General features: G+C 43.6%; 1 protein-coding gene across 1 annotated transcript in view; it reads right to left on the bottom strand.

Moving 5' to 3' along the window:
- The window catches only part of LOC129827705 (vascular endothelial growth factor receptor kdr-like), an 85,513-nt gene that overhangs the window by 39,983 nt on the left and 25,848 nt on the right, over positions 1 to 19,682 (bottom strand). Inside the window, exons 11-16 of the mRNA XM_055888794.1 lie at positions 15,310 to 15,424; positions 8,459 to 8,567; positions 6,934 to 7,221; positions 6,516 to 6,662; positions 4,918 to 5,046; positions 3,618 to 3,724 (exon numbers count right to left, since the gene is read on the bottom strand). Coding sequence (XP_055744769.1) covers positions 3,618 to 3,724; positions 4,918 to 5,046; positions 6,516 to 6,662; positions 6,934 to 7,221; positions 8,459 to 8,567; positions 15,310 to 15,424 — 895 coding nt within the window. The remainder of the gene's footprint in view (positions 1 to 3,617; positions 3,725 to 4,917; positions 5,047 to 6,515; positions 6,663 to 6,933; positions 7,222 to 8,458; positions 8,568 to 15,309; positions 15,425 to 19,682) is intronic.

The raw sequence follows: 19,682 nt of genomic DNA, 5'->3' as shown, positions 1-19,682 counted from the left end.
TGTGCAGTGTAATGGCGATTGCCTCATCCGTGGATCTGTTGGTGCGGTATGCAAATTGTAATGGATCTAGGGTGTAGGGTAAGGTGGAGGTGACATGATCCTTAACTAGCCTCTCAAAGCACTTCATGATGACAGAAGTGAGTGCTACGGGCGATAGTCATTTAGTCAAATCAAAATCAAATCAAGCGTTTTCCTTGTCCGGGAGCAACGCGTTCATGTTCACGACATGGCTAGTTTTCCCTTTATAATCCGTCTGGAGTCCCTGCCACATACGTCTCGAGTCTGAGCCGTTGAATTGCGTCTCCACTTTGTCTCTGTACTTACATTCAGTTACCTTCGCTTTCTTGGGTACAGGAACAATGGCGAACATCTTAAGCAAGTGGGGACAACAGACTGGGATAGGGAGAGATGTCCAGCGGCAGCGGCGGCACTGTGTTTTCCTCGAAGTGAGCAAAGAAGGTGTTTAGCTTGTCTGGGAGCAAGGCGTCAGTGTCCGCAATGTGGCTAGGTTTCCCTATGTAATCCGTGATTGTCTGGAGTCCCTGCCACCTTTGTCTGAGCCGCTGAATTGCAACTCCACTTTGTCTCTGTATTGACGTTTTGCCTGTTTGATTGCCTTGCTGAGGGCATAGCAGGACTGGTTGTACTTGTCCATGAGGGGGGGTGTGTGTGTGTGTGTGTGTGTGTGTGTGTGTGTGTGTGTGTGTGTGTGTGTGTGTGTGTGTGTGTGTGTGTGTGTGTGTGTGTGTGTGTGTGTGTGTGTGTGTGTGAAAGTGTGTGAAAGTGTTAGTGTCTGTATCGTCAGTATGTGTGTGTGTGTGTATATGTGTGTGTGTGCGCGCGAGAGTGAGAGTATAAGTGTTCAGAATAATGGAGCTGTTTGTAACAAATTTTACGTCTGTTAAGACGAGGGGTGGGAGTGTGTGTCTATTTGTCAATAAATGCCTGTGCACGATGTCTAATATTAAAGAAGTCTTGAGGTATTGCTCACCTGAGGTAGAAAACCTCATGAGAAGCTGTATACCAATCTATCTACCAAGAGAGTTCGCATCTATATTATTCGTAGCCATCTATTTACCACCACAAACTGATGCTGGCACTAAGACCGCCCTCAGCAAGCTGTATAAGGGCCTAAGCAAACAAGAAAATGCTCATCCAGAAGGGGCACTCCTAGTGGCCGGGGACTTTAATGCAGGCAAACTTAAATCAATTTCATTGAGGAGTATACCACCTCAGTCACCGGCTTCATCAATAAGTGCATTGACGATGTCGTCCACACAGTGACTGTACATACATATCCCAACCGGAAGCCATGGATTACAGGCAACATCCCCACCGAGCTAAAGGCTAGAGCTGCCGTTTTCAAGGAGCGGGACACTAATCCAGATGCTTATAAGAAATCCTGCTATGCCCTCAGATGAACCATCAAACAGGCAAAGTGTCAATACAGGACTAAGATTGAATCCTACTACACCGGCTCTGTCGCTCGTCGGATGTGGCATGGCTTGCAAACTATTACGGACTACAAAGAAAAACCCAGCTGCGAGCTGGCCAGTGACGCGAGCCTACCAGATGAGCTAAATGCCTTTTATGCTTGCTTCAAGGCAAGCAACACTGAAGCATGTATGAGAGCATCAGCTGTTCCGGACGACTGTGTGATCACGCTCTCCATAGCCGATGTGAGCAAGACCTTTCAACGGGGCCAGACGGATTACCAGGATGTGTACTCAAAGCATGCGCGGACCAACTGGCAAGTGTCTTCACTGACATTCTCAAGCTCTCCATGACCGAGTCTATAATACCTACATGTTTTAAACAGACCACCATAGTCCCTGTGCCCAAGAAAGCGAAGGTAACCTGCCTAAATGATTACCGCCTCGTAGTACTCACGTCGGTAGCCATGATGTGCTTTGAAAGACTGGTCATGGCTCACATCAACACCACCATGCTAGAAACCCTAGACCCACTCCAATTCGCATACCGCCCCAATAGATCCACAGATGACGCAATCTCAATCGCACTCCACATTGTCCTTTCCCACAGTGACAAAAGGAACACCTATATGAGAATGCTGTTCATTGACTACAGGTCAGCGTTCAACACCATAGTGTCCACAAAGCTCATCACTAAGCTAAGGACCCTGGGACCAAACACCTCCCTCTTCAAATGGATCCTGGACTTCCTGACGGGCTGGCCCCAGGTGGTAAGGATAGTCAACAACATATCTACCACGCTGATCCTCAACACTGGGGCCCCTCAGGGGTCTGTGCTTAGTCCCCTCCTGTACTCCATGTTCACCCACGACTGCGATGCCAAGCACTACTCCATCACCATCATTAAGTTTGCAATGACACAACAGTGGTAGGCCTGATCACTTGACAACGATGAGACAGCCTATAGGGATGAGGTCAGGGACCTGGAAGTGTGGTGCCAGGACAACAATCTCTCCCTCAATTTGACAAAGGAACAAGACAAAGGAACAAAGGATCTGATTGTGGACTATGGGAAAAGGAGGGCCGTACAGGCCCCCATTAACATCGACGGGGCTGTAGTGGAGCAGGTTGAGAGTTTAAAGTTCCTTGATGTCCACATCAGCAATGAACTATCATGGTCCAAGCACACAAAGACAGTTGTGAAGAGGGTACGACAACACCTTTTCCCCCTCAGGAGACTGAAAAGATTTGGCATGGGTCCCCAGATCCTCAAAAAGTTCTACAGCTGCACCATCGAGAGCATCCTGACCGGTTGCATCACCGCCTGGTATGGCAACTTCTCGGCATCTGACCGTACAGAAACTCCAGCTGCTACTCGCTGCTTATTATCTATGCATAGTCACTTTACCCCTACCTACATGTCCAAATTACCTCGACCAACCTGTGCCCCCGCACATTGACTCGGTACTGGTACCCCCTGTATATAGCCTCGCTATTGTTATGTAATATTCTTGTGTTACTTTTTTATTATTTTTTTAACTTTATTTTATTTAGTAAATATTTTCTTAACTCTATTTCTTGAACTGCATTGTTGATTAAGGGCTTGTAAGAAAGCACTTCACGGTACACCTGTCGTATTCGGCGCATGTGAAAAATACAACTTTATTTTATCATATTTGAAGTGTGTGTGAGTGTGTGGATAGAGACCTATAAGTGTGCATAGAGTCAGTGCAGATAGAGTCAGTGCAGATAGAGTCAGTGTGTAGGTAGCCATTGATGAGCTATTCAGCAGTCTTATTGCTTGGAGACAGAAGCTGTCTCTGAACCTATTATTTCTCAACTTGCAGTACACAAGCACTTCTCCAATGACAGGAAATGTGGAAACCGTAAACATAGAGATAAAATTATCCAAAGTAAATTGCATTTCGCAAGAGAAATGACTCAGTGATGGCAGTTTGTGGAATTTGTATAACGAGATTGCTTCCACTCCTGAAACACATACAAAAACCTCAAAAATGTAGTGTGGGTGTTTGAATAGGTCTTGAGAAGAATTTTCTTTAAATGGCATGATGCAAAGTGCTCAGTGCAGTATCCAAACAGTTTACACTCTCAAATGTCTTCACAGTCAAGAAGAGTGAGAGACGCTAGAGAACTAGCTGTGATTGCTGGGAGATCTCTTGTTACCTTCCTCAGCTTGCGGATGAAGAGGATGAGCATGAGCCAGAGGAAGGTGGCAGCAGCTCCTGTACACACCAGGACGATCACCTCAATGTTGGGCTTCCCCTCATCACCTGGAAGGAGACCACAGGAACCGTTAGTCAACTGTTGTTGCATTGGGTGTTTTATATGCTTGTTGAAAAATGAATACGATATGATAACTGGCAACAAATATATACAGGGAAATACACAACAGAGGAATGGTTTTGTTTGTATTACGACATATTAGAGTAACATGACACTGACCTACTTATGCAGAACTTGAAAGTCCATTTTGCCAAGTGAATCCAAGGACGGGAATTAAACAACGCATTTCTCTGAAAGTTCTTTGTTTTTTTTCTAGATTAACTTATTTCCGACAAGTTGGGTACGCACTAAAAGTCAAAACACACTCCATTGTTTATTTCTTAGTTTGTTTGGGCTATGCATCCGACATTGTTGCACATTCATCTCACATGAAACTATTTTCTTAACTATCCATCTCAACATTCACTGTCCTAGCCAGCTCACATTCATAAAGCGTTACGAAGTTGTCAAAAAGTTTTGATAGAGTAATGCCACATTTTTGACATTTTCTTCTAGTAATGTAATGGATTGTGCTGACACTGGGGTTGGACGTTGAGGGAAATTGACATTTTTTAGGGGAACAGGAATTCATGTCTGGTGCCAAGTCTAGTCGTCAGAATACCGTCACATGACCTTGCCCCCCCCCCTCCCCCCTCCCTCCCAGTCTGTGTCATCATGTTTCCAGTCCCATGGTTCTTTAACGAGAGGACTTCTCCCCTGGCCGTGCCCACAGTCATTAGTGGGAACTCTTCACACACTTCTTGCAGGTCACGTCCCATGGGTGGAGACCTCAGAGCTCCATGAGCACCCCCCCCCCCCCCCCCCCCCCCGGCCAGTGGAGGAATTCGCTGGGCATTCTTGGCAGACTCTTGGCTTCTCTCTCTGGGGAGAGTTTTCATATTGAAGTCTGGCCAGAGCTATTTGTACTGGTGACAAGAAAACATAGCCCAGTTTGGCCAAGAGCTGTGATTGGTCCGGCTTTGGCTGTGCTGGTTGAGTTCATGGTGTGTTTGTTCACTGGTGTGTTTGTTCATGGTGTGTTTGTTCACTGGTGTGTTTGTTCACTGGTGTGTTTGTTCATGGTGTGTTTGTTCATGGTGTGGTTAATGTACTGTAGTTAGATTCATTGTGTTTCGCTACCAGCATGACATGGATTATCGTAAAGACCATAATGACAGAAATAAAGAGGTAAGTGACTCACCCACGACAGTGACGACAGCGCTGGCTTTCACACTCCCCTCATCGTTGCTGGCCAGACACTCGTACAAGCCCTCATCATCTTTCTTCACTCTCTCGATCGTCAGCACCCCATCCTCCCTCAGAGTAATACCTGGAACACAGCATGAAGTCTACAGCTCAGATTTTATGGAGAAAATTATAATCAAACACATTTCAGGGGATGGGGTGTAGATATATATATATATATATATATATATATATATATATATATATATATATATATATATATATATATATATACACACACACATATATATATATATACACTACCATTCAAAAGTTTGGGGTCACTTAGAAATGTCCTTGTTTTCCATGAAAACATACATGAAATTAGTTGCAAAATGAATAGGAAATATAGTCAAGACGTTGACAAGGTTATAAATAATGATTTTTAATTGAAATAATAATTGTGTTCTTCGTCAAAGAATCCTCCATTTGCAGCAATTACAGCCTTGCAGACCTTTGGCATTCTAGTTGTCAATTTGTTGAGGTAATCTGAAGAGATTTCACCCCATGCTTCCTGAAGCATCTCCCACAAGTTGGATTGGCTTGATGGGCACTTCTTACGTACCACACGGTCAAGCTGCTCCCACAACAGCTCAATCGGGTTGAGATCCGGTGACTGTGCTGGCCACTCCATTATAGACAGAATACCAGCTGGCTGCTACTTCCCTAAATAGTTATTGCATAGTTTGGAGCTGTGCTTTGGGCCATTGTCCTGATGTAGGAGGAAATTGGCACCAATTAAGCACCGTCCACAGGGTATGGCATGGCGTTGCAAAATTGAGTGATAGCCTTCCTTCTTCAAGATCCCTTTGACCCTGTAGAAATCTCCCACTGTAACACCACCAAAGCACCCCCAGACCATCACATTACCTCCACCATGTTTGACAGATGGCGTCAAGCATCTTTCATTTTTTCTGCATCTCACGAATGTTCTTCTTTGTGATCCGATCACCTCAAACTTAGATTCGTCTAAATGGACAACAATACTTAGTCTTCTACTTCCAGCTTCAGCTCCCCTCAAACCCCTCCCATCTATCTCTGAGACCATCCAGTCCCACCCTTCAGCTCCCCTCAAACCCCTCCCATCTCTCTGAAGACCATCCAGTCCCACCCTTTAGCTCCCCTAAACCCCTCCCATCTATCTCTGAAGACCATCCAGTCCCACCCTTCAGCTCCCCTAAACCCCTCCCATCTATATCTGAAGACCATCCAGTCACACGCTTCAGCTCCCCTAAACCCCTCCCATCTATCTCTGAAGACCATCCAGTCACACGCTTCAGCTCCCCTAAACCCCTCCCATCTATCTCTGAAGACCATCCAGTCCCACGCTTCAGCTCCCCTAAATCCCTCCCATCTATCTCTGAAGACCATCCAGTCCCACGCTTCAGCTCCCCTAAATCCCTCCCATCTATCTCTGAAGACCATCCAGTCCCACGCTTCAGCTCCCCTAAACCCCTCCCATCTATCTCTGAAGACCATCTAAAAACAATGAGTAGGGCCCGACCATGGAAACCTCAGGGCCCCTAATCACGAGTCATTTCCAGCAGTCCTTACCTGGACCCTCCTGTACTGGTAGCTTGTCTTTGTACCAGGTGATGTAGGGTGGCGGCACACCCAGGGCGTAGCAGGCCATAGTCAGAGTACTGCTGCTGTTTACATCCTGATTGGTCAGGTTCTGTCTCAGCCACGGCCTCTTCCTCTCTGAATCAACCACAAAAACATATCTGAATTAGATCACTCTGCTTTTCAAGACTTTCCCAGACAAACTCATCCCCTTACTGGGTTGCATAATCACGAGTGTGATTATATCCAGCAACAGTCACCTTTTACCGAAATACGATGTAATACAACCATATTACTCTAAGAAAGAGTTGAGCAATACCCGTATGACATGACAGTGGTGCGGCAATTACTGTTCTGATAGATCTCATTGATCACCCAGCAGGCAATACTCCTCCTGTCTCCTACTCACCATCCACAGTCAGCACAGTCTGGACTATGACCCTCTTGCTGTGGAGGTTACCCGCCCAGCACTGGTAGCCTGTTGTGTGACTCCTGGACACGTTGTGTAGGGAGAGGGAGAGAGAGATAGCGTAGGGGCTGAGCTGCAGGGCCGTGACGTTGTCGGGGGTGACAGTGTAGTTCTGAGGGTTGTGCCACTGCAGGTCTGTGTACAGGTACCGAGTGCCGCGACAAGTCAGAGTGACGTCATCACCCTCGATGGCAGTCTGGGGCTCGATGGCCAGGTGCTGAGGGTGATCTGGTGGGGGAGAGGGGAAAAACACATTAGGTCATAAGGAGTGTTAGAGCATCTTTTTTTTTGGGGGGGGGGACACCCCATTTGGGTACCTAGTCAAACTATCAAGCATAAGTATTGGTTAGATTATGCAATACATGAACACATTGTCCAGTATGTAAGTGGGTTACAAGAGCATCAATGTTACTACAACTCTCTCTTCTCACTCGGGGAGATAGACACGTAGCATGAGATAGTCAGCTGACTGAAGCTGTTCTATCCTGGGAAAGTACATCTCTAAAACATCAAGCTGCACATCACCATGTTAGGAATTTCAAATTTGCAGTTATTTCCTGTTTCATCACTGTGTTAATTGGAAGCAGGTTGGTGGTGTACAGCTGTCCATTAGGAGTCAGTCTGGGGGCCGGGCCTGAGGTGAGCCAGACTGCTCTGGGAAGCATTCTGTGTTCCGTAAAAGAAGACAGCTGTTATTACAATTCCGCCGTCCTCTTTTTCAGCAGCAATCCAGCGCTCTCAGTCACCTCCACCTCAGGAATGGTGGTACATTTCAGCGCTTCTTCCTGAAAATGATCTATATTCTCATCCGGGTCTTCAGAGTTTGGCATCAATAGCAGTGTCCCCAATCACAGTGTCACCACCATTCTCAATTCCAAACTATCATCAATCAGCTTTCTACTTCAAATCGTTCAAGTTTGTAATTCTTGAGGACAAAAAGTGATGACTGGTTGCATGGCCTGCCAGCTGATTTCTCTTGTCATTACACAACTGGACTAGATGGAATTTTCATTTCATGAACATTTGGAACTGTTCAGATGCATATAACAAGTGAATTATGCAGCAGCAGGCTCAAAGAAGAAGATGAATGACCTGCCGGCGCTACAGTGAATGCTCAAAGCTGTTTTTAGACTGTAGCATATGGCTCAGGACGTTTGACCTCTTCCGTTCGGTCCTGAAGCCTGCCTGCTCCGGAGGAAGACGGTTTCAATTAATGTCCACCCGGAGCAGCTCTCCTTATTACACAATAGATCCTGTGCATTTTAGCGATTGCCTTGCGATTCATTACAGTGCATATGTGTAAGTCATTGGAAACTAAACGTCATGTATGTTACAGCTATTCTGTACGCCTGGCCCGTAGAAATAAAAACCAACCAGCATTTTGCCTTATGCTATACAAAAAATCTCCAATGTTGATCTTTCAACCAACTCCCCATGCTTTATAGTGTTAGGTTGACCCACTTACCGTCCACATAGAAAGGGGTTCTCAGTGTGCAGGTGCCAAGTTCATTCTCGGCCACACAGGAGTAGATCCCCGAGAAGTGAGCCACTCCCACCACTAGCGTACTCACAGTCTATGGAGGAGAGAGAATAAGTCAATCATTAGATCTACAGTACAGCCAGCGAATGCTGTACCTATCTGCTGTACATGTATCTCCTGCAAAATAGATTTCACCTCAGTGAGACCAACCTGTATAAATACAGTTCATTAACATTTTTCCGATTGGCTTCATTATACAGTACCAGTCAAAAGTTTGGTCACACCTACTCATTCAAGCATTTTTATTTATTTTTTGTATTTTCTTCATTGTAGAATAATAGTGAAGACATCAAAACTATGAAATAACACATATGGAATCATGTATCAACCAAAAAAGTGTTAAACAACTCAAAATATATTTTATATTTGAGATTCTTCAAAGTAGCCACCCTTTGCCTTGATGACAGCTTTGCACACTCTTGGCATTCTCTCAACCATCTTCATGAGGTAGTCACCTGGAATGCATTTCAATAAACAGGTGTGCCTTGTTAATTTGTGGAATTTCTTTCCTTCTTAATGCGTTTGAGCCAATCAGTTGTGTTGTTTCAAGGTAGGGGTGGTATACCGAAGATAGCCCTATTTGGTAAAAGACCAAGTCCTTTTTATGGCAAGAACAGCTCAAATAAGCAAAGAGAAATGACAGTCCATCATTACTTTAGACATGAAGGTCAGTCAATCCAGAAAATTTCAAGAACATTGGAAAGTTTCTTTAAGTGCAGTCGCAAAAACCATCTAGCGCTATGATGAAACTGGCTCTCATGAGGACCACCACAGGAAAGGAAGACCCAGCTTTACCTCTGCTGCAGAGGATAAGTTCATTAGAGTTACCAGCCTCAGAAATTGCAGCCCAAATAAATGCTTTACAATATTCAAGTAACAGACACATCTCAACATCAACTGTTCAGAGGAGACTGCTTGAATCAGGCCTTCATGGTCGAATTGCTGCAAAGAAACAACTACAAAAGGACACGAATAAGAAGAAGAGACTTGCTTGGGCCAAGAAACACAAAATCTGTCCTTTGGTTCCAACCGCCGTGTCTTTGTGAGATGCAGAATAGGTGAACGGATGATCAGCGCATGTGTAGTTCCCACCGTGAAGCATGGAGGAGGTAAGATGGTGCTTTGCTGGTGACACTGTTAGTGATTTATTTAGAATTCAAGGCGGACTTAACCAGCATGGCTACCAGAGCATTCTGCAGCGATACGCCATACCATCTGGTTTGTGCTTAGTGGGACTATTATTTGTTTTTCAACAGGACAATGACCCAACACACCTCCAGGCTGTGTAAGGGCTATTTGACCAAAAAGGAGCATGATGGAGTGCTGCATCAGATGACCTTATTTAACACTTGTTTGGTTATTACATGATTCCATATGTGTTATTTCATAGTTTTGATGTCTTCACTATTGTTCTACAATGTAGAAAATAGCAAAACATTAAGATAAACCCTGGAATGAGTAGGTGTGTCCAAACTTTTGACTGGTACTGTACCTCAGAAGACTTTCCATCAACACCAGTGTGGTTATTTGCCATTAGCAGGTGGGTCAGAGGTCTGCCTTAAGCCTGTTTTATTCTCTTGAGTTAGTTCACATTAATGGAAGGATACATCTGGACTTTTTAAAACCTGCCGCGTCTCTCCTAGCAGCACCGCTCCACAGAACGAGCGCCTGGCCCTCCATGTTATTTCCTGAAGAGCATTTACAATGCCACACTAGATTCTATCGCCGTTGGAGTGCAACCCATTTAACGGCTTAAGTAGACATAATAGTGAGTAAGATTTGGGCAAGGGGCCAGATTGCGTGGGGTTCTGTTTTGTGTTCAGAACGACATCTGTTTTCAGAGCAGCTACATCAAAGGTGCTGAATGCTGTGGCTGTATTGTCTAGGTGGTGTCAACTTCCTGGGTTTCTAGCGGCATTGTGCTCTGACCCTCAGAAACAGGGCTTTGGTAATGAGACTTGACTGTATGTGACACATTTTCACTGTTTCAGTACGTTTTTAACATCCCAGCTCATATTGTGCGGTGTTTAAACATCTTTGGATGGAAAAGCTAGCTAAGTTGTTTAAAGTTGTGTTACGTTGTCTACCCTGAGTTGCGATGACATTGGTCAGAGTATTGATGGAGTAGTTGTGTGGTGTTGCGTTACTGCCATTACCAATGATAATGTAACTTGAGCTGGAAAACAGTTGTTTCAGAAAGTGCACTCTGTCCCTAAGTGGTGACTTGACCAGACGCACTGTGACCCTCTGAGGCCAGCCCTGCAGCCCTGACCAACACTTTACTCTCGTTCACGGAGCACGGCGATTTATGAGGGGTGACAGAGAGGAATTCACTCCCAACAAATCCCTCTCTTTTAAACCGCCACTTGTTATCACTGACCCTTAGTCCTCACCCCTATAAAGCACCGGTGTTTGGGCCGCAAGCGCTTGTAAATAAGGAGAGCCTCCCTATTTATGTCAAACAGAGATCGGTAGTGCTGGAAGTGAATGAGGCCTAGACTCTCTATTACTACTTGTGTATGTATACAATTAGCATGATTCTAAATGCCATCAACCATGTATCATCAGCCGGGGGAAACGCCTTCATAAATCTCCCTTTAGGGTAAAGCAGGAGAAATACCATTTAATAAAAGTTTACTACACCAGTATATGTGTTTGGGTAATGGCTAATTACCAGTATTTTCTTCACTGGTTGGTTTGCTTGTGCTGTTGAAATATTTATATGCTGACTGGATTTATGCCCCAATTTGACCCAGTGTGTTGGAACGGCTGTCTTTCAACTAATCCAATAGGCTTTTGGGGAAAGCAGTTGAGGCCTGCACTTAATTATGTTTGGGGTGAATGGTTTTGGTAACAAGCTCCCCTAGGATATGTGCTGCAATGTCTACAGTCTCCATGTTCAGCTTTGGGAACGCATGCCAAGATGTGGGCCATTTTCAGTGAGAGGAGATTTAACCATTACCTTCAGCTATACCATAGTAATACAGATATGACAAAAACTATGAAAATAACATATTATTCCAATTTCCAAACTTAGTTTCAATATTTTCAAATCAAATCAAATGTTATTTGTCACATGCGCCGAATACAACCCTTAACCAATAATGGAGTTCAAGAAAAATAGTTTTTACTAAATAAACTAAAGTGAAAAATCTAAAATCTAAAAGTAACACAAGAAAATTACTTAACGATAACTAAGCTATATACTAGGGATACCGGTACCGAGTCAATGTGCAGGGGTACAGGTTAGTCGAGGTAATTTGCAAAGTGACTATGCATAGATAATAAACAGCGAGTAGCAGCAGTGTAAATAGTCCGGGTGGCCATTTGATTAATTGTTCAGTAGTCTTATGGCTTGTGGGTAGAAGCTGTTAAGGAGTGCTTTGGTCTTACACGGAACCCAGACCGGCTGCGCGCGTGCGCCATCGTGCATAAATGTATTTTGTCCCCCCACACCAAACGCGATCACAACACGCATGTTAAAATATCAAAACAAACTCTGAACCAATGACATTAATTTGGGGACAGGTTGAAAAGCATTAAACATGTATGGCAATTTAGCTAATTAGCTTGCACTTGCTAGCTAATTTGTCCTATTTATCTAGCCTGCTGTTGCTTGCTAATTTGTTCTGGGATATAAACATTGAGTTGTTATTTTACCTGAAATGCACAAGGTCCTCTACTCCGACAATTAATCTACACATAAAACGGCCAACCGAATCGTTTCTAGTCATCTCTCCTCCTTCCCGTTTTTTTCATCTTTGAACTTATATGGTGAATGGCATCTAAACTTTCATAGTATTACCACGAAAACCGGCAAAACATTTCGTCTTTCAATCCCCCACGTGGGTATAACCAATGAGGAGATGGCACGTGGGTACCTGCTTCTATAACCAATGAGGAGATGGGAGAGGCAGGACTTGCAGCGTGATCTGCGTCAGAAATAGGAATGACTTCTATTTTAGCCCTTGGCAACGCAGACGCTTGTTGACGCGCGCGAGCAGTGTGGGTGCAATAATTGAATAACATAGATTTCTACATTTATTTTGCAACGCTCGCGCACGCGACGCTAGCGGTGTGGTCAGCCTATTTAGGCATCAGCGTATTTGGTTTCAGCGTATTACAGCTGATCTGTTCACAGGTCAGTGGAGTTAGGAGGGAACCTATTAAAGGCCATTCTCCTCTGTCTGCACACGCATGGCTTGAGCCGTATGGCTGTATTGTGCCATCTACACAGAGCTCCACAGCCCTCAGTGATCCAACAGACAATGATCCAGTGATGTCAGAACAAACGCTGCTCTCTGGCTGAGCAGGCAGAGCCTTGGCTGGAGCTTCAGGCCTAGCTTCTTTAGATCCAATTACCTGCGTTTTGTCTGAGGGTGTTTTTCACTCCAGCAGGGTGAAATGAATGGTGTCTGTCAGTTGAAGGGCAGACGAATGAACGACTCAGGAGAGCAGCCCTGAAGAGAGCCAACATGCTTTTTCTTCATGGCAGTTCTGGCGCTCAACTTGCTTTGACTATAATTGAAGGTTAAGGGGCTTCTTTTAATCAAAAGCAAATAATGACAGATTTGATGGTCTATTTGTTGCTGACTATATATGATTTGACTTGTGAGTTGCTTATAAATGCCTGGCAGTTAAGACAGCGTAAACAATAAAGTGGGATTCCTTGTCATAAATATACCTACTGATATACAATAAATGTCCTTTACCATATATTGCTTTCCCCCTGTACATACTGTATTTTATACAACAATGTATAAATTAACTGTATTTACGATGTACTGTACTATATTTCATTATTGACCCTTGTGACCTAAATAATTATGGCCTTATTTATAAACGTTCTTGCCAAGCTAAAATATTAGAATCCTTGATTAATTCTCAGCTAAGATCTTCCTTATCTAAGAAATGTAATCATTAATGTACATCAGTCAGGTTCTAGACCAGGTCATAGCACTATCTCTGCTGCATCCCTAGTTATAAATGATGTGGTTAACTGTGTGGATAAAAGGCAACGTTGTGCTGCCCTCTTCATTGACCTGTCAAAGGCCTTCGATACTGTTGATCACTCGCTGCTAATTCAGAGGCTTTCCTTAATTGGCCTAGACCAGGCTGCATGTTATGGTTTAAAAATTACTTGACAGAAAGAACTCACCCATTTACCGATGGTGTTAAATTAGGTTTCCTGAAAATTACAAAAGGTGTCCCGCAGGGGTCGATTCTGGGTCCTGTACTTTTTACTGTTTACATTAACAATATCGACTTGTCTGTAAAAAATTGTAACCTGTACTTGTATGCCGATGATACTGTTGTGTATGCTATTGCCCCCTCGGTTGACTAGGCTCTATCTGAACTACAGTCTGCCTTCATTGTATTAGAGAAAATCATTATTGACCTGAAATGAGTATTGAATGCAGGTAAAACTAAGTATATGCTGTCCTCTAGAGCGCATCAAAATAACTGATTATTTCAGCATATGTACTTTGGATGGTGTCCATATTGATCATGTCCCTGCTTACAAATATCTGGCCATATGCATAAATAAAAAGCTGTCTTTTAAAAAGCACATTGATGAGTTAGTTAAGAAGCTGAGAATAAAAATGGCTTCTTCTATAGAAATAGGTCCTGCCTCTCGCTAAATAGTAGAAAGCAGATTATTCAGTCGACGTTCCTATCGGTCCTAGACTATGCCACTTCATTCAAGCCGCTAGATGCAGTTTATCATAGAGCACAGTGCTTTATTACGGGCAACAATTTTAGTACTCATCACTGCATTCTCTACCAGAAAGTTGGCCTTCTTTCATTTCAAGTAGGTTGATACATTGCTGTGTTGTCATCTATAAAGCAATTGTACAAAAACTCCCACTTTACCTAACGTCATTACTAAACTTAAGACAGGATTTACCACACCTGGTCTCAGGGACGGCTGCCTCTGGACATTCCTTTGCTCTCTACTGAGTTAGGTAAATCAGCTTTTAGTTTTCTTGCACATTATTTGTGGAACAATCTTCAAAACATTCTTAAAATGTGATGTTCTGGTGCCTCTAGGGCAATTCAGAAAGATGATAGAGGACCTTATTAGTGATGAATATGTTAGTTTTTTTATGCCCGTGGTTTTCTTTCTGCTTACATTTTGTATTTATATTTTGATGTGTCTATTTTCTGTCATTTACGGTGCATTCGGAAAGTATTCAGACCCCTTGACATTTTCAACATTTTGTTATGTTACACCCTTACTCTAAAATTGATTTTAAAAATGTTTTTACTCAACACTCTACACATAATACCCAATAATGACTGATCAAAAAACATTTTTATTTTTTTTTAAATTAAATAAAACAATTATAAATGCATATTGATGTTCCTTCCATAACTTTTGGCTACATTTACATTAGTCGAAACTATTGCAGATAGAATGAACCATTATAATAAAGTGAAATAATAAGGCATATTGTAAAGTGTAGATGTTGGCGTCTCAAAGAGAACGATCGTGGAGAATCCCACTTCAGTGTTGATCTCTCAGAGAGCTCTCTCTCTCTATCTGGACATTTAATCTAGATCCATTTTTCATATAAATCTTTAAGTAATTGTTGTATTGACCGACCCTAAAGGACTATTTTGTCATGGAAATTGATGCTCAGTATCAAACATGCATCATATATGACAAGCACACATACATGAGTCATTGTTCTATGTTGTCCAACGTTAAGAAGTGTCAGTTTCTCTGAGTATATAACAAATCTAATGACATCAAAACTATACTATAAGCATACCTTGTTCTTCCCTTTTACCAGTTCAGTTTTGTTGTATATGTTCTCAATCCAGTTGTGTGAGTAGTTCCCCTTATCGTCCATTTGAACTGGGATTGGCTCAGTGTAAAGGGTACACCTATAGGACAGAGGAAACCAGTCATTACTGATCTAGATGAAACGGCTGCAGGTTACCTAAAGTTTAAAGTCCGTTTTGAAAATTAGTACAGAACAGTGGACAAATCAGAAGACATGCTTTCCTATATTTCATTAGTGGGAATCAGAAATGACACTATGGACCAGCGAAAGCGGTACAAACAGTTTTACAACGTGTCGCTCTGAACGGTCAGGCATTTAGCCTTATGAGGCTCTGACTAACATTATAGATTTTGTGTGGCCTTTTAGGGCGGGTAACAGCACAGGCTGCCTAGGCTTGTTAAACCAGACAAACACCAGCCAGCCTCTCCTCCTCTCCTCGCTTTCCTCCTGTCTACTGAGGGGAACAATCAGACTGATGAGGAGTGAGGCGGCCAGGCCAAGCGGGCTGGGAGGCAGGAGGAAACGGCAGGGTGATAGGAAGGGCTGTGCTATGCGTCACCTCGCACAGGAAACCCCCTCATTCTCTGACTAGAGAAGATAAGGCTAATCCCCAGACCTTGGTGGGTCAACAACAGACAGCTGATACCTTCTTACCCTGCTGCTGATAAAGAAAGAACCCTTCCTGCCTCCTTCACCTCTTCCATCCCTCTTTCTTGCTATCTAAGACGTTACGCTTCCCCAACCACAAGGGGACTGTGATTTATACGAGGTCTGATCCTGAAATGGTAAATGGTAAATTTGCAATGACAGGTACTGTACTTGAAGGGGGTCTGAACTGTATAAACAAACATTTGGCTCAATCTGCCTCCAACTAGGCTGTGGCTGGGCTGAAACCTCTATTTGATGCACCTCCCTCATTAGCTGTTGAAAAAACAGGCCCTTTTCAGCTTCAATCGTTTATGAGCAACTTTTTCCAATGCCAGAGCTGATTATCTTTAGGGCTGCAGAAATGAGGCACCTTGACACAGCTTGAACCTCCACCATAATTTCTGTTACAAATTTGGCAACCAGGAGTGTTATTTTATTATTTTAACGATATGATGGATAATTAACAGAAGCATTTGTCAAGTTACAGCGCCTGAAGTGTAACATAATTCAGGCCCTCCATTGTGAGGCCGTCCCGAGCCGTGTTATTCTAGCGGTGTTGGGTCCTGATAACCAACACTTGATAACCCCGCGGTAATGGCCCATTGTTTGCCTGAGTTTTCGCCTCAGAAAGGACCCCTGCTGTCACTGACAGGGGTATGGCAGCTCTGGCTCTCAGGGAATGTTCATGTTGTTTATGAAGGTTCACTAGCCGCCCAATCACTCATACCACAAGCTCTGTCCCGTTCAGCTTTATAAATATGGAACGCTGTTGGGTCTTTGCATGTCAAAAAACATATACTTCAAATAAGCTTGTTGACCAATCAGAACCTGCATATGACTACACGCCACATAATCATTTAACACGCTGATAACATTTTAAAGTGGTTATTACATATTGATTACACTATCACTCATATTTCATATGTCACAGCGATTTACCGATACGTATGCTATGATGCTGGTAAAGTTTTGTCTCACACACCTGCCGCTGCGGCACAAGCTCTGGGACAGTGCTGGTCAGAAAAAAAAGATAGCTAGTTGATGGACGCAAAAATGTTCTTCCCCAAAAACATAGCAAAACGACATAATCTGTTTCAGTAGCTATAGTTAGTTAGCTGACTATCTAGCCAGGTGTCATCATCTAAAAGACCCCTAATTTATACAACTGTTTGTATTTGATTAATGATGGTCGGACCCACCTATGTGAAGCTAGCCAAAATAATGATTGGCCCCAAAAGTGGAATTTGTATTTCGCCTTCAAAATAAAAGTCACTCATAGAACGTGATGCAAATTAAAACAAATTGTGGAATCATACCATAATGGAATAGATCATGCTAAACAAGGTTGGAATGTTTGTTATATAAATTCAACAAAAGGCAATGATTTGTTCATTTGACAAAAATCTGTTGAAATCACACTGGTTGTATTAGACTTTAGAATTGCATTGGGGGCATACTTATTTCACTGTACAGCCTTACCTATGGATTGTGGATCAATGACATGGGGTATCAGTCTTCTCAGTGACACACCACAGAACCCAATTGCGAAGAGATTACACAAATATTAGCATTTTAGCTCTTATTGCAGGACTCTCCAGAGGAAAAACAATACAACGTGGATGTTTTGGAGTCTGAGAACTCTGAGGAAGACTTTGGGGAAAAAGCACTTGGGTACAGAGTAGACTGATATGCCATTTTATTGACCCCCAATCCGTATGTGAGGCTGTACAGTGCAATATGAAAGTCAATACGTACAATAGGGTGACTGGAGAGGTGATTTCCATTAGTCAAAGTCTCGCAATGAGAGCTAATATTTGTGTAAACTCTTCACAGTTGTGTTCTGTGGATGTCACTGAGTAGACTGATAACCCATTACATTGCTCCACATACCAACACTCCAACCTTGTTTAGCATTATCTAGTCTAAATATGGCATGATTCCACTATTTGTATCCATTTGCATCACGTTCAAAGAGGGACTTTTACTTGGAAGGCAAACCACAAATTCCACTATTGTGGCTTATCCTTATTGTGGCTAGCTTCACATAGGTGGGACTGCCCATCATTAATCAAATACGAACTGTCTTATAAATTGTTCATGTTGTTTATGAAGGTTCCCTAGCAGGTCGACATTCACGCCCATACCACACGCTCTGTCCCGTTCAGCTCTATAAAAGCTTGGGGAGTCTGAGACTAAAATATCCTCTCTCCCCACCCACAGAGCCACTGGCCACAAATGAGTGGGGAATTCTCCGGGGCTGCATTTCTTTGACAAATGTCTGTATTTTGGGACAGAGTCAATTAAATGGATGCAAGCCTGTTTCTGGAGAGGGAGCCTCGGGCTAGCCCGGTGGTTCTGGACTCCAGACTCACAGACTCAGTGTGTGTGTGTGTGCGTGTGTGCGTGTGTGCGTGTGTGCGCGCGCGCGCGCGTGTGTGTGTGTGTGTGTGTGTGTGTGTGTGTGTGTGCGTGCGTGCGTGCGTGCGTGCGTGCGTGTGTGCGTGCGTGCGTGCGTGCGTGCGTGTGTGTGTATGATCCAGTTCCAATACTCTGACAGCTGAGCTCAGCATCAACAAACCCTAATGTAACGCAGCAGGCGTAAAAGTCCTGATCAGAAGAAATAAACTGCCGGGGGAGGTTCTCTTCTGCACTGTAGAACCAATCCAGTAAATGTGGAGGAGGAGTTAAGATGGAGTGTTGCCTTGTTAACACCCAAAAGCGTAAGTCGCGTCAAAGGCTCTCTTTCCATTTCCCCTGAACACCTAATGCATCCGCTTGTTGCCGGCCCCCCTGAGGGTGATCAAACGTAAACACTCGTCCAAAACATAACCAGGATGTGCGCTGGCAGGGACAATGCTGGTCTGCTTCACTAATCATGTCCATTGATAGAGACCAGAGAGAGGACAATAAATCTCAGGGTCTGTGTGGACATATGGACGATACGGGGATGTATGACTGTCTTGCACTTCCAAGAACCAAAACAATAAACTCAGAATACCCAGTTTATGTTACAGAAATAACTAGAAATGCGCAGTGACCCTCCCCGTGATCCGGTAGTTTCTGTCAGTCAGATGATTCTGGTGACTCAGAACATTTTGATTCATAGACTGGATTTTTGAGAAAAAAAGATATGACTTCATCACAGTTCGGAATTTAGTGCTTTGTTCCCTGGAAGTGGTGCCTTGTGGTTGTTTCCTGGAAGTGGTGCCTTATGGTTGTTTCCAGGAAGTGGTGCCTTATGGTTGTTTCCTGGAAGTGGTGCCTTATGGTTGTTTCTTGGAAGTGGTGCCTTATTGTTGTTTCCAGGAAGTGGTGCCTTATGGTTGTTTCTTGGAAGTGGTGCCTTATGGTTGTTTCTTGGAAGTGGTGCCTTATGGTTGTTTCTTGGAAGTGGTGCCTTATGGTTGTTTCCTGGAAGTGGTGCCTTATGGTTGTTTCTTGGAAGTGGTGCCTTATGGTTGTTTCCTGGAAGTGGTGCCTTATGGTTGTTTCTTGGAAGTGGTGCCTTATGGTTGTTTCCAGGAAGTGGTGCCTTATGGTTGTTTCCAGGAAGTGGTGCCTTATGGTTGTTTCCAGGAAGTGGTGCCTTATGGTTGTTTCTTGGAAGTGGTGCCTTATTGTTGTTTCCTGGAAGTGGTGCCTTATGGTTGTTTCCTGGAAGTGGTGCCTTATGGTTGTTTCCTGGAAGTGGTGCCTTATGGTTGTTTCCT

This window comes from Salvelinus fontinalis, chromosome 29 (genome assembly GCF_029448725.1).
Source record: "Salvelinus fontinalis isolate EN_2023a chromosome 29, ASM2944872v1, whole genome shotgun sequence".
In the NCBI taxonomy this organism is placed as follows: domain Eukaryota; kingdom Metazoa; phylum Chordata; class Actinopteri; order Salmoniformes; family Salmonidae; genus Salvelinus; species Salvelinus fontinalis.
Note: the sequence above shows the minus strand (reverse complement) of the source record. Positions and strands in the feature narration are given on the sequence as shown.